Here is a 15,896-nt window from a genome sequence, read left to right as displayed (position 1 = left end):
GTGTGTGTGTTTAACCTTTATTTATTTATGTTATGCAGTGCTAAGGTGTTAACACAAGTGTCTCACCACTGAGCGCTGTGAGTGCTCCACCACTGAGCTGCGATCCAAGCCACGTGTACCAGTGTTTTTCAGTTTGGCTTTTCAAGACTCTAGTTCCTTTAAGTTCCTCTTAAGCACTAGGAGCTTTGTGTCATCTTTTCTTCAGGCAGTTTACCTCCTGCTCCAGCCTCAGTATCTATTTGCCATGCACCTTCTCTGTCTGTCTTTGCATGGGCCATTCCTTTATAGAATGTCTTCTATCTTCTGGCTCTGAAGAATACTCATTTTTTAATACTTAAGCCAGTAGGTCTCTTATTTGAAATACATTTTTTTCCTGGTCATTTCTACCCATTTTGGGCAAAATAAGACTATGAATTGGAACTGAACTGTGTGTACGCTGTTCTAGGGTTTTTCTGTTTAGGAGACTGCGTGCCTCGAGCAAGAGTGTGTGAATCTGTAGGGAAGGTACAATGCCTTAATCCATCTTATGCCTCCAAAATGGAAACAATAGTGCCTAGAGCAAATCCTTATTATATTGTAGATCTTTAGAATGTATTAAGGCAATTAATTAAAATATTCACATAGTCATATAAAATATCAAAGAAATTTGCCTCCATTAATAAGAGCGGTTATGTTCAGGCTGCAAAATTAATTTTTTTTGGCATGTTCTGTCTTTTCCAGATTTTAAGCCAAGTGAATTATATTGCTTTCTTAATTTTATTAAGAAAAAATATTATATGTAAAAGAGACTCTAGAACTTTCTCATCACAATTTTGCTTCTTCTTTTATGATTGTTGTTCTGGGTGGATAGATTCTTATTCCAACTGCCCTAGCTCTATCAATTTTTGAAACTCCTGCCATCCCATTTAGAGCCTTCCACTTGTCCTCAGTGGTTAGAATGCCTCCCCTAATACCCTTTTGAAAAAATACTTGCTTTTTTGGAAGACTTTATACGAATGTCATTTGTTTCTAAGAAAGAGGGTTGAAAATGAAGTAAATTCCATGTGCAGTCTAGAATAGGGGGTGGTAGATAAGTCCTGAGACAGTTGTTCTGCATGGTATAAGTACCTCCTCAGGCTCTTAGTTTAAGATTAAAAATACAATTGCTTTAAGGCTGGGGTTGTGGTTCAGCGGTAGAGCACTTGCCTGGCATGTGGGGCCCTGGGTTTGATTCTCAGTACCACGTATAAATAAAATAACTACAACTCAAAAATAAATATTTTTAGAAAATACAATTGCTTTAGGGCTGGGTTGTGGCTCAGTGGTAAAGCTCTCACCTAGCACATGTGAGGCATTGGGTTCAACCCTCAGCACCACATATAAATAAATAAAATAAAGGTATTGTGTCCACCTACAACTAAAAATTTTTTAAAAATACAATTGCTTTAAAAACTTATTACAGAAAATTTTGAGACATAACTTGCAGTCTCAAGTGTTTTGAGCAAAGATCCTTTCAGTAAGCATATGCATCCCTACAGTGACTACCTCAAAGGGATGTCAGTCATTTGTGCATGCAAGATCTCGGGATAAGACTGTAGTGCTTTCACTCTGACTCACAGAACCACAAGACAAGAGCGTGGACTCCAGAGTCGAACTTTAAGTGTCTGCTCTGATGTGCTAGCCATGTGAGCATGGCAAATGCAAGCCTCCTAGCCCCTCAGTTCCCTGTCTGTAAAGTGGAATAGGGCTTTTAGTATTTGCAAGGTTGTTGTGAATTGTTTTTGTTTGTTTGGTTGGTTGGTTGGGTTTTTTTTAGTGGAATGCATTACAATTCTTATTATACATATAGACTATAATTTTTATCTTTGTATATAGAGTATGTTCACTCCAATTCATGCCTTTATACATGTATTTTGGGTTTTTTGTGTTTTTTTGCATTACAATTCTTATTACACATGTTATGTCTTAAGTTTGTTTTTAAAAAGTCTTAGAGTATAACATAATTTCAGATTCTGAGATGCACATTTTTGAGATTTTTAACAATTTGGAATGAGGTTTCATCCTATACTTAATTTTTACATGTAATTATTTTAAGTGTTGGGGACTGAACCCAGGCCTCTCACATGCTAATAAGCACATGCTATACCCCTGAGCTGTACTCCCAGCCCAATCTAATTTTTTTTATTTTATTTATTTTTTATTAGCTACACATGACATTATAATGATCTTGGCAATTCATACATTTGAATCATTGGGGTATAATTTTTAATAAGCATTTTATCATCATTTAAATTTTAAATTTATCTAATTTTTAATAAGCATTTTATCATCATTTGATTGTTGATATTTTTTAAATCAGTGGTACTTAAAAATAATAGTTTACCTTAGAGTTTGTGACATTTTAGATTTCAGTAACTAATCATAGTAAGAAATCAACTATGCTAGCTGTCATCAGCATTATTATCAGTGTCATTATTATCACCGTCCTAACCAATACAGTGGCATTGGATTGTTTAGCTGTGCTAGCCCAGAATATATATATCAAATCTCAGTTTCATCTAACTATTGTTTTCATTGGTGTGTTTTTTTGGGGGGAGGGGGGAACCTAGTGAGCTGTTTTTCATAATTTCAGCTAATGTAAAGTATGGGGTCAATACATACAGTGTTTATGTTTGCTGAACTGTACTCGGAGAACTATGAAAATGTTCTTTATTTAGTCTCTTGAAATAAAGAAGAAGATTCTCAATTTTCTCTATTGATATATTTTTTTTTTCCTAAATCCTTTCAAATAAATTTTTTTTGTTTTTTGTTTTTTTTTTTTTCCTCCCTCAGCTAGCAGAACTAAGCCACCATTGTACCACTTCAGATTTACTGGTTTGCACTCTCCTCCAAGGGAGAGAAGAGACAGTTTATTGATCGGTAACAAAGAAGTGGACCATGGCCAAGCCTTTTCTGGTTTATACAATGCACTGACATGAGAATCTGCATATCACTAAGAAGAACAAGTCCCCACAATTTGAGGCCACCTGTCAGACATGAACAATAACTGCCAAAAAAAAAAAATCAATAGACAATATTACAACTGTTCTCTGCCTGCACTGCTAGATTCCGTGCTGGTGACAGGGTCTTGTCATTTGACCAGTGATATGCTTGTAGTGTCTGATTTTAGGCTCCCTCCCCCTTTTGATTTTATGGTCTGGTTTGGGGGAGGGTGGGAGGGACCAACTCGGATCTGAGGGAAAGGTCTTCTGCCAAGTGCAAGAGGTGTTCAGGAACGGGAGAGGACCTTGGGCCAAAGCCGGTGACGCTCGACTAGGAAGATTCGGGCCCATCTCCTTCCAGATACCTCGACACACACTTCATCCACCCCTACGCTTGCAGCTTGTCTCTTCTTGTCTTAGGTTCTGCCCTCCAGAGTTTAAATGGTGGTATTTACAAGCCACGATGAAGCAAGAGCGCCAACACACAGGCTAGCAGGGGGCCAGTAAACAGGGTTTGAGTTTAGGTTCTGGTTGTTGTTGGCTTTTAGAGTATGATGAGGTGAAAAATTCTCTCCTTTACTCCTCATTTACCCACTCCTTCCCCTCTAGTTCCCCCAGCTCTCGCATTTTGTTTTAAAGCTGTATTTGTCAGACTTTGCTAGACATTCATTCTTTTTCGGGGGTGGAGTACAGGGGATTGAACTCAGAAGCACTTGACCACTGAGCTACATCCCCAGCCCTATTTTGTATTTTATTCAGAGGCAGGGTCTCACTGAGTTGCTTAGACACCTTGCCTTTGCTGAGGCTGGCTTTGAACTCGCAATCTTCTTCCTTCATCCTCCTGAGCCAAGCCGCCTGGGATTACAGGCATGCGCCACTGCGCCCAGCCCCTGACAGTTCACAAGCCTGGCATTAATTCAGCCACCTCTGACTGTGCACAGGCGTTATTGCTGTCCTAAGTTTAGTGCCGTGGACCTGAACCAGTGTCCCTTTTTTCCCCTTAAAATGTCAGGTGGTTGCCCCTTAGAGAAATTAGAGCCATCCTGTCATGGTGTTGCCAGCTAGAGACTGGGGACCAGCATGGAATGGAAGTTTCGCCACCAGAACTGACCGCTAGTCCCTGTAGCTGGAAGAGCCAAGCAGGGAGCATGCTTGTCAGAGCAGCCCAACCAGAAAGAGAGGAGGAGTCCTTTTGGATGTGCACTGAGCTGCTTTCACAGAGGTTGACTTTGAACTGTGGTGCAACCTTTTCAACCACAAGGACAATGTCACTAGCTAAGCAGCAAGGTCTCGCCTAGTGTGATCAAAACTACCAGTCCTGTCCTTTTCCTTGCTTTTTATTTATAAACATTTCTGACCTCTTACAATCTCCGTTATGGCCAGATAGTTTCCTTCTGCTAAAATTTAAGATACTTTTTCCTTTCTCCGATGATTTTAAAGCAAATAAAACTAAAATTGACAAGATGGGTCTAGATATTCATTTTTAATAATGAGTATTATGAAAGGAATAAAGGAGCCCCAAATCAAGGCCAACCACAGTGAACATTGCTTCATTCACTTGCAGTTGTTTTGATTAATGTGTAAATATGTGCATACATATTTTTTAAAACATTTGTTTTAGGATTTGTTTGGTGGCATCTTTCTTAGATCAGTGGTGCGTAAAATAATGATGTACCTTAGAATGGGTTACATTTTATTTTTTTTTATTGATTGTTCAAAACATTACAGAGCTCATGATATATCATCTTTCATACATTTGACTCGATTGGGTTATGAATTCCCATTTTTTCCCCAAATACAAATTGCAGAATTACATTGGTTACACACTCACATTTTTACATAATGGCATATTAGTGACTGTTGTGTTCTGCTACCTTTCCTATCCCCTACTAATCCCCCTCCCCTCCCCTCCCCTCCCCTCTTCCCTCTCTACCTCCTCTGCTGTTGTTTAATTCTTTCCCTTTTTTCCCTCCTCCTTTCCCCTCACAACCTCTTATAATTTTGTGTAACATTGAAGGTCTCCTACTTTTTCCATATGCTTTCCCTTCTCTCTCCCTTTCTCTCCCCCCTCTCGTCTTTGTTTAATGTTAGTCTTTTCCTCATGCTCATCCTTCCTGTTCTGTTCTTAGTTGCTCTCTTTATGTCAAAGAAGACATTTGGCATTTGTTTTTTAAGGATTGGCTAGCTTCGCTTAGCATAATCTGCTCTAATGCCATCCATTTCCCTGCAAATTCTATGATTTAGTCATTTTTTAGTGCTGCATAATATTCCATTGTGTATAGATGCCACATTTTTTAATCCATTCATCTATTGAAGGGCATCTAGGTTGGTTCCACAGTCTAGCTATTGTGAATTGTGCCGCTATAATCATTGATGTGGCAGTATCCCTATAGTACGCTCTTTTAAGATCCTCAGGGAATAGTCCGAGAAGGGTGATAGCTGGGTCAAATGGTGGATCCATTCCCAGCTTTCCCAGGAATCTCCATACTGCTTTCCAAATTGGCCTCACCAATTTGCAGTCCCACCAGCAGTGTACAAGTGTACCCTTTTCCCTACATCCTCGCCAACACTTATTGTTGTTTGACTTCCTAATGGCTGCCAATCTTACTGGAGTGAGATGGTATCTTAGGGTGGTTTTGATTTGCATTTCTCTGACTGCTAGAGATGGTGAGCATTTTTTCATGTACTTGTTGATTGATTGTATGTCCTCCTCTGAGAAGTGTCTGTTCAGGTCCTTGGCCCATTTGTTGATTGGGTTATTTGTTATCTTTTTGTTTAATTTTTTGAGTTCTTTGTATATTCTGGATATTAGGGCTCTATCTGAAGTGTGAGGGGTAAAAATTTGTTCCCATGAAGTAGGCTCTCTATTTACCTCTTTTATTGTTTCTCTTGCTGAGAAAAAACTTTTTAGTTTAAGTAAGTCCCATTTGTTTATTCTTGTTATTAACTCTTGGGCTATGGGAGTCCTATTAAAGAATTTGGAGCCCGACCCCACAGTATGTAGATTGTAGCCAACTTTTTCTTCTATCAGACGCAGTGTCTCTGATTTGATATCTACCTCCTTGATCCATTTTGAGTTAACTTTTGTGCATGGTGAGAGAAAGGGATTCAGTTTCATTTTGTTGCATATGGATTTCCAATTTTCCCAGCACCATTTGTTGAAGATGCTATCCTTCCTCCATTGCATGTTTTTAGCCCCTTTATCAAATATAAGATAGTTGTAACTTTGTGGATTAGTCTTTGTGTCCTCTATTCTGTACCATTGGTTCACCTGCCTGTTTTGGTACCAGTACCACACTGTTTTTGTTACTATTGCTTTGTAGTACAGTTTTAACTCTGGTATCGCTATACCTCCAGATTCACACTTCCTGCTTAGAATTGCTTTTGCTATTCTGGGTCTTTTGTTTTTCCATATGAATTTCATGATTGCTTTATCTATTTCTACAAGAAATGCCATTGGGATTTTGATTGGCATCGCATTAAACCTGTAGAGAACTTTGGGTAATATCGCCATTTTGATAATGTTAGTTCTACCTATCCATGAACAGGGTACATTTTTCCATCTTCTGAGATCTTCTTCTATTTCTCTCTTTAGGGTTCTGTAGTTTTCATTGTATAAATCTTTCACCTCTTTTGTTAGGTTGATTCCCAAGTATCTTATTTTCTTTGAGGATATTGTGAATGGAGTGGTTGTCCTCATTTCCATTTCAGAAGTTTTGTTGCTGATATACAGGAATGCCTTTGATTTATGCGTGTTGGTTTTATATCCTGCCACTTTGCTGAATTCATTTATTAACTCTAGCAGTTTCTTTGTAGACCCTTTGGGTTACATTTTAGATTTTAGTAACAGCAGTAAGAGATTGATTAGTGTTAGTTGTCATCAGCATTATCCAGGTTTTTATCATCATTATCTTTTTTTTTGAGCAACATATTTTGAGTATTTTACTAGACTATTACAAATTTTTACACAATTATAGTGCTACATTAGGATTCAATATATGACTATTATTATTTTTAGCATCCTTTTCTTATTGGGAGGTCATGTAGGCATCTTAAAAGTTTTTTTAAGAGCTTTTAAAATTATTATTTTTTTTTTGTAAATGGACACAATACCTTTATTTTATTTTTATGTGGTGCTAAGGATCAAACCCAGTGCCTCACACATGCCAGGTAAGCGCTCTACCACAGTCAACCACAACTCCAGTCCAGTATACTTTGATATGTTATACATACATAGAATAAGTATAACTTGTTCCAATTAGGATCCCATTATTGTGGTTGTACATGATGTGAAGTTACATTGGTTGTGTACTCATATATGTGGGTAGGAAAGATATGTCTAATTCATTCCACCACCTTCCCTAGTCCCATCTCCTCTCCTTTCCCTTCATTCCTCTTTGTCTAATCCAGTGAACTTCTTCAATGTTTATAGTAGCTCAATTCACAATAGCCAAGCTATATAACCAACCTAAATGCCTGACAACAGATGAATGAGTAAAAAAAATGCGACGTGTATGTATGTGTATACACACACACACATGCACGCACACAATGGAATATTACTCAGCCATAAAGAAGAATGAAATTATGACATTTGCTGGTGAATGGATGGGACTGAAGAATATCATGTTAAGTGAAATAAGCCAGTCCCAAAAAACCAAAGGCAGAATGTGCTCTCAGATTAAAAGTTCAGTTGACATTTTAAATATGTGCTTGAGGTTTGTTCAGCTCAGATTTGGTTTTGTGGGTCTAAAGTTAGAATTTGGTCACATTAGAAATGCTCTGGGGGCTGGGATTGTGGCTCAGAGGGAGAGTGCTAGCTTGAACACATGAGGCACTGGGTTCAATCCTCAGCACCACATAAAAATAAAGCAAAGATATTGTGTCTACCTATAACTAAAAAAAATAAATAAATATATAAAAAAAGAAATGTCTGCTTCTATATTTACTGTTGTTTGCTTTTTTCTGCCAGTATTTTTCAGAAAGCATTTTCAAAAAGCAAATGTTGGAGTAATAATCTTCTTTAGTTTTAAATTTTGTGATTGTAATATGTCTCATAGTAATCTCAGGTAACTTTAAAAGAGAAAATCAATATAAAATAAGAAATATGTTGCCCCGCATGGAGTCTAATGTTTCCAGACTCTGTGCCTTGTATGTCGTCTGAAGTTTCTCCAACAGGACAATGGAAGGTTTTGAATTGTGCTTTGTTTTTAAGAGGGTGACTGACAGGGTCAGATTTGTGTTTTAGAGAGGTGCCTGCATGGAGAAAAGGTGGGGTTGGGAGAAAGGACTTCAAACATCTCAAAAAATTTGCACAAAGTTACCTTTTTAAAAAATGTTAACATCTGGGGCAAGCGCGTTGTGTTTGGAGGTGTTCCCGTTCCTAGCGCCTGGTCCATGGGCTCCATAGCTGTCTTCCTACTGAGTGTCCGGGGCCGCTGCAGCTGCCTCCTGGGTTCTCGGTCTCTCTCCCCCATTCCAGTTTGCTTTCTCCGTCAGCCGTCCTTTTTGTAAACAGAATTCTAAGATTTAGTGTTGCACATATTTTTAAATGATCCGTTTTGATGGGGCTGTCTTTGTTGTTTCAGGCTGAATGCCTTTGGGAACTTGATGTATAAAATTTGCATGACTCCTCGCTCCTTCCTGGGTCTGTCCTTGGATTCCAGCATGGCTCACACCACAAAGGTGAACGGCTGTGCCTCAGGTAACTCTGGGCTCTGGTGTGGGGTAGGGAGTGTGTGTGTGTGTGTTTCCCCACATTTTTATTGGTGCACTGTGGTTGTACATGTTGATGAGATTTGCTGTCATGTATTTGTACATGCGCACAAATATAATTTGGCCAATCTCACTCCCTAGCACTTTGTCCTTCCTTCCCCACCTTCCACCCCTTGGTCTTTTTCCTCTACTGATCTCCCTTTGAGTTTTAGGAAATCCACCCCCGACTTTTCTTTACCTTTTTCCTTCTGTATATGTTTTAAATGATGTCTTTTGCTCAAAATAATTTGTCTTTTAATAATAGATAGATAATAGCAAGTGGCCTTGATAAAAGTAGGATTTCAGAGTAATTTTGTATCCACTGAAGTTTTATTGTTCCTTACTTAATCTCTTAGAAAATCTGTATTTATCTTTAGACTTTCTGTACTGAAATCAGGTAAATTATTTATCTAAGTCAATTCTTTCAAGGTGCTGAAAGGGAAATGTAAAATCCTGAATGCTAATGCAAGTATAACAGATGTGTTCTCATGCTTATGTCTAAAGGATTGAAGAAGGAGAGAAGAAATATGTTTGAGTGCTGAAAATAATTCCTACTGTGATGATGATGATGATGATGATGATGATGATAATAATCAGAAGGAAAGGGGAAGAGATGGGGTATTCCGTAAAGTGACTCCATAAAGTACTATACAACAAGCCGTGTTTGGATCATACAGACCCGTATTCCAGTTCTTACATCAGTTATATTATAGGAATCTATAGGTTGAATACCAAATATTGTTTTTGAAAGATTTGGGAGAAATCCATAAACAAATACAGAGAGATGGTACATGACCTGAGATGACAACCTGTCTAAAATGGCAGGCCAAGTATTTGGTTTTCTTTTGAATTATCTGCCAAATAGCAGACTGAGTGAAAACAGGAATCCTCTGGGAATTCTTTCCCAGAGCCTGTGTCCACAGTCCTAGCTCTGCTGACTCTGAGCACCCCCAGTGGCTGTGTAGAGGAGGGTGCGTGGCTTTGGAGCCAGGAGATGAGAAGTGGAGTCCTAACTGCAGCACATCATGAAACACTGGGCAGACAGTGTCAGACACGTGTAAGACAGTGGTAAGCTCGTCTGCCTGGGGGTGAGGATCAGCGAGAGCACTGGACTTGTGATCGCACATGCTGTGTAATCTGTGAAGCACTTTCAGACAGCAGAGGAGGAGACCTCAGAAATGGCCATTCCCAACTCTGTATGTGGTTTTTTTTTTTTTTTTTTTTTTTGGTACCAAGTTTGAATCCAGAGGCGCTTAACCCCTGAGCCACATCTCCAGCCTTTTTATATTTTATTAGAGACAGGGCCTCATTAAGTTTCTGAGGCTGGCTTTGAACTCGAGATTCTCCTGCCTCAGCCTCCTGAGTCGCTGGGATTACAGACATGCACCACTGTGCCCAGCTGTATATGTTGTTTTTTTTTTCCCTAACTTTTCCTCTCATTAAGCAAGTGCTCTACCCCCGAACTACACCCGCCACCCATGTATGTGACTGACTTTCTGTTTCACCAATCCTAGATGCAAAAGTAAACCCCTCTGGCAAAAACACTGTGACTTACCCAAACCCAAATAAACTCAATTGTTTTTTGTGGGTCATCAGATTTTTCCCGTCCATTCCTTTGTCTTTCCTACTGCCCACCTCCTTAGGCCTTTTTATAGATTCTGCTCAGGGACTGTCCATAATAAAAATACAAATGACAACATACTCCGCCCACATTATTACCCTTTAGACCTCACGATAGTCCTGTAGAATTATGCCGCCATGATTTTCATCATCATCATCATCATCATGGTCACCCTCTGGTGTCTATGACAAAGTCCTGTCTTCGGGGCTTAGATCCCTATCATGCTTGCCCTAATGCCTTTTCCAGCGTGGCCTGCCCTGCCCTGCCCTTTCTCCTTGTTCCTGGGGTCAGAGAGGCCAGCTATAACTTCTCCTTCCCCGCAGTGTCCTGCAGCCAGAACTGGGCTTTGAGTTTGAAAACTAAAGAAAGTTGTCTGATTTGTGACGGAGGGTGTCTGGACCAGACAAGGGAAGGTTTTTCCTTGTTGTACAGATCATGACCCCTGTAAGCAGATCTGTTCAGAGGCACAGTCTATTGCCAACCATCCTAGCCGGGGACCTAATGCTGGGTTCGCAAAATCTGACTATTCCAATAACTCAAGAAATAGACAAAGGAAAGCACGCAACCACACAGAAATACCTTTTTCAATATTCCAGAGACGGCTCTGTGACCTAACGGTCCTTGGAAAAAGAGAGCCACCAGAATTCTTCTTTTTTTTTTTTTTTTAAAGAGAGAGAGAGAATTTTATTATTTATTTTTTAGTTCTCGGCGGACACAACATCTTTATTGGTATGTGGTGCTGAGGATCGAACCCGGGCTGCATGCATGCCAGGCGAGCGCGCTACCGTATGAGCCACATCCCCAGCCCCAGAATTCTTTATTCTTATATAGGGAACACACCCGGGGAGGTTCCATGGAACATTCTATCCCCAAAATGGCAATGGGGTGGGATTACAAAGGAATGGGTGAGTGTGGCTCAACCCTCATGGGGGATGCAGGACTGGAAGGCGTGGTCATTCACAGTGGCTCTCCACAACCGTCATTCAGTCACTTTGTATACACCCATGTGCAAACGTGTGAATGTGATCACTCACCGTAGACAGTTGAAAATATCGAAGTACAATTGTCTAAAAAAAGTAATGAATAACTGGTGATGCTACCACCTAGAAATAAATGGTGTGCTCATTTTCCAATTAGTCTTTAATTAAGGACATATCCCCACTGTCCTTCAGTTAGATTGGATAAAAGGCACCGATTTTAAAACGAGAGCAGTTGATGGTGTCATTTGTATGATTTATGATGATAAGTTTCTGACATACACTACATGTCAAGGTAGGTTGTATGACAAGCACTTGTATGACAAGCACAGTAAACTTTACCTGTACATGGCAAAGATTATTGAGCACCTACTGTATGCTAGGTCCTGTTTCTGATACTAGAGATACAGCCGTGAACAAAACAGGCAAAGATCCCTACCCTGGGGCTGGGGTTGTGGCTCAGAGGAAAAGCATTTGCCTAGCACGTGTGAGGCACTGAGTTCGATTCTCAGCATCACATAAAAATTAAATAAGGGTATTGTGTCCACCTACAACTAAAAGAATAAATGTTTAAAAAAAAGATCCCTACCCTGCAGGATTATCTATTCCAGTGGAAGTCGAGGCCTCCTGTGTACAGGGTTGCCAGACATACTCACACTGAAGAAGTACTATCTAAATTTAAATTTAACCAGGTATTCTACTTTTGTTGCTGAACCTGACCGCCCGACCTGGGTACCCCTTCCAGATTGCATCCACCTCCCTGCCACCCACCCTGTCATTGTCAATCCTTCGTCATCATGCTATCTGGTTTTTTACCAGAGCCTCCACCTTACTTCTGTTGACTGGTACAGTTTTATGTTTATTAATTCACAACATTTTGTTATAGCATGACTACTCTTCTGTTAATGTAATGAGATCAGAGCATCATAAATTGCTCTTGACTGTTCTGCTGTAGCTAGTGAGGAAGCAAAGAGGAAAATAGCTGTATATCTTCAGGGAGTGGAGGTGGGGACAGTCTGCTTTTTACCTGGTCCCTGAATCATGGTGTGAACTGGATACTGATTGATACCTCTCTGAACTCTAATTAACGTTGTGAAACTTTAATTAGAGCTTAGAATTCCTTTGGAAGCCAAATAACAAGTGGCTTATTTGTCAGATGATGATAACAACACCTGCCTTATCTTTTTCACAAGACTTTTGTGCAGAAGAAAAAAAAGCTATAAAAACATTTCTGTTCCCCCCCACCCCCGTGGGTTTTTTTTGAAATGCAAACGGATAGGCTAGAAGTATAGCTCAGTGGTAGAAAGCTTTCCCAGCACGAGTAAGGTCCCAGATTTGATCCCTAGCACCAAGAAAAAGAAAAAAGTGAAGTACAGTCATATGTCAGGGGATTGCACCTTGGACCTTGTCCTGTTGTCTGCATGAGCTCCTGTTCAGGTCAACACCTGCCCAGCGCCCTCGTGTCGGACTGCCCAGCACTGCGACGTTGTGGCAAGAATTGTATTTCCAGCCTTGCCCAACATTTGGAGAAATGGATGGATGAGCATTGTGAAGTGGCTTCATGCCTGCCTTTTCCGTCTCGATTTTATTTTTTGCTGCTAGTTACCTTTCTCCATTTTCCCTTGCTCTCATTTCTCTTGCTTTCTCATAAGTCGTGCTCTCACACATGTGGTCTCTCCCTCTCTCTTTCTACACACACACACACACACACACACACGCACACGCATTTGCACACATATATAATACATATATAAGGCACTTTAAAAAATTAATATAAAATTTATAAAATCTGATAGGAAAATAGGGCACAATCACTCAAAATTCCACGGAAGGCCTTGTTTTTAGTATTTCCTTTTTTGTCTTTGTCCAAAGAACAAACTTTGTTTTCATACATTTTAGAACTCGGCTCTTGGTTTTAACATCCTTTGCACTCTTCCAATTCTTCAGGGATCATAGTTTTCAAATTAATATTTTTGATGACCATATACTATTCTGTAGACTGTTTCTAGCAGTTGAATTACTCTTCCTTTTTTTGTTTGGTAGTTTGGATTGAACATTTGCATATTTCTCATTGTAGATGATGATGCAGAGAACATCCTCTTGCTTAGTCATTTTTCTTCTCCTTTTTGATTGTTTCCTGAGAATAATATCACAGAAACAGGACAAGTGGGTGAAAGGGCAGGGCTGTTATTACATGGCTGCTAAAGCTGCTGTGAGGCTTGATTCTTATGACCCTGGTCAGTTATTTGGCTTCAGGTTTTGTCTCTATGCTGATCTCAAATGAGGTCCAAAGGCCACTGATAAGGCGGGTCCAGGAGACAGCTGAAGACTCCTGCAGAGCAGGCAGAGCTGCGGCACATGCAGCCCACTCTCGGCTGTGTAAATATTTTTTCTGGGCAGGAGCATTTCTCAAACAGAACTCTGGGCCCACTGCAGCGAACCTGGGCGGGAATTGTGTGCTATTTATCAACATAAGACTACTTTGCTCTGACTGGTTTAGCTGGAACAAACCTGCTCTTTTCTGAGACTGTAAGGAAAGACACAGCACAGCAGAGGTGGTGCCTCCGTGGTGGTGAGTCTTAGACCTGTCTGGCCACCGTCACCCCAAGGGGAGAGCGTGAGCTGGTTAGAACGGGCTGCTGTAACTCCTGGGCTCCTTCTGGAACTTCCAGGGCCCCCTTATTCCGCTTGCAGTAGGATTGAAATGTGTGTTCTCGTTTGTTATTTCCCCGTATGTACTGTATGATCAGACAACCAGAAGAGCGGAGAGGGTAAAACCAAAGTTGCCTAACACTGCAGAAATGTAGGTAAGAGGTTTTGTTTTCAGTTCTCTTTCCTCCCTTTCCTATCCTGAGATGACAAAACAACTTTCCTGGCTCACGTGCTGAGTTAAGGAAATTAGATGTGGGCTCTTTTTTCTTTGTTCAAGGCATTTATATCAACCTTAAAACTTGGAAGAATGTTATCCCTGAAGGTCTGATGGAACAGATCAAGGGGAAAGTCTGTAGATCAGAAATCTACGTAAAGCCCGAAAGTAGAATGGTTCAGAATAGCCAGGTCCAGTGGAAGTCTCCCATAATCCTGGCTATTCTGGAAACTGAGGTAGGAAGATAGCTTGAGCTCATGAGTTTGTGTTTATTAATTGAATTTAAGGAGATTTTGGCTTCAATTGAAACTGTCAGTTAGTTATTAGTCAATTGAAGGCTAATTTCACACTGAGGATTATAAGTGCAATCATTTGTTTTCTTACAGTGGTGGAGTTTGAGAAGATTTCTTTTTTTCTAGCGTGAAGCAGTTACATTTGAATTTCATAGCTGTTAAAATGCCAGGACCACCTACGAATAGTAGACCCTGGCTTTTGGAGTCTCTCTGTCTGGTTAATCAAAATACCAGAATTCATCCAGCCCTTGCAGAGGTTTTTCGGAAGTTCTTCCTGGTCAGGGCTTGCCTCTTTTATAAACTCTCAAAGCTGCAGCCAACTTCACCTTATAAGCTTTCTTGCTCCAAACCTTGAGCAAGTCATAATGGGTTAAGCATCAGATTTCAGACAGAGCTAAGCTGAGGAAGGGCGATTTGTCTTCCACTGAGTACTAGCCTGCTTGGGTCTAGCTAGGATAGAATCGAACTCCTTCTATTCCCCGGTGCTGGACAAGAATCCCTTGGGTTGGAGATTTCTACCCAGATGCTCTGTAGGTGCTAACAAGAAAGAAAGAAAAAAAAAACACAAAATAAAAACAGTAGTGGAGAGATTCACTATGTTAAGAACTTCAGCGGTTGCTGCTATTCCAAGAGGCTGGTTAGTCAGTCCAGGGATCACAACAGCCCTTCCTACAAAGATTTGCATATAGCCTGCAGACTTCCCAGCGTGAGTATTTTGGCATTTATTTCTGATTATGCACTTCCCCTCTTTCTGGAAGGACTTGGGTGGGCTAGCTGAGCCCATCAAAAGTATAGCTCATTTGCTTCCTTTTTCCGTGATGTTTTGCTTTCTTCCTGTGTTCTATATAATTTCAGTTCATCTTCTTTGTGCAGTTTCTGAGGAACGTTTGTATAGGCTTAGAGAAAGATAAGTAGCTAAAGCTCATCTTCTGCATTGGAGTCCTTTTCTGTAAAAAACTGTTTGATTCTAACTGGCATGAAAAATATTAGCATAGTTCTCAGATTCATAGAAAGCAACAAATTATTAATTCTATTTCTGGCAAAAATTTTAAAAATTGCATTGAGTAGACTTTTCTAATAAACACCTTAAAGAAGACACAACCAGGAAATCAGATTTTATAAGATACATTCAAACGGTTGTAGAAATTTTCAGCCCAAATAAAAATGGATTTTTTTTTCCTTTCTTGGCTTCTGCATTAAATATATTTGGAATGAGCTGTTAACTGATTTACTCATTTCCATATGCTTTAGGAAAAATATGTTCATATTTAGAGGCCAAGTTGGGTTCTGCTTTTGGGCTGCAGTTCATTAGGAAGCCTGAAAACAGGAGAAGGTTTAAAATATGTGGCTCATTTGTACATACAGCATTAGTGACTTCAGTTGGAAGTTCTATAAGGACAAGTGATCTCACCACTTAAATATAAG

General features: G+C 39.9%; 1 protein-coding gene across 5 annotated transcripts in view; it reads left to right on the top strand.

Moving 5' to 3' along the window:
- The window catches only part of Kank1 (KN motif and ankyrin repeat domains 1), a 123,153-nt gene that overhangs the window by 61,946 nt on the left and 45,311 nt on the right, over nt 1-15,896 (top strand). For 4 of the 5 annotated variants that reach the window (XM_076846032.2, XM_076846031.2, XM_076846033.2 and 1 more), the window contains exon 2: nt 8,549-8,664. In XM_076846032.2, the coding sequence (XP_076702147.1) occupies nt 8,571-8,664 (94 nt within the window). In that variant the 5' untranslated portion in view covers nt 8,549-8,570. Of the gene's footprint in view, nt 1-8,548; nt 8,665-13,817; nt 13,885-15,896 lie in introns of those variants that run through there. The other variant, XM_076846034.2, reaches the window with a different exon arrangement.

The sequence above is a fragment of the Callospermophilus lateralis genome, chromosome 2, assembly GCF_048772815.1.
Source record: "Callospermophilus lateralis isolate mCalLat2 chromosome 2, mCalLat2.hap1, whole genome shotgun sequence".
Classification (NCBI taxonomy): domain Eukaryota; kingdom Metazoa; phylum Chordata; class Mammalia; order Rodentia; family Sciuridae; genus Callospermophilus; species Callospermophilus lateralis.
The sequence above is the reverse complement of the archived record's forward strand: the minus strand, read 5'-3'. Positions and strand labels throughout refer to the sequence as shown.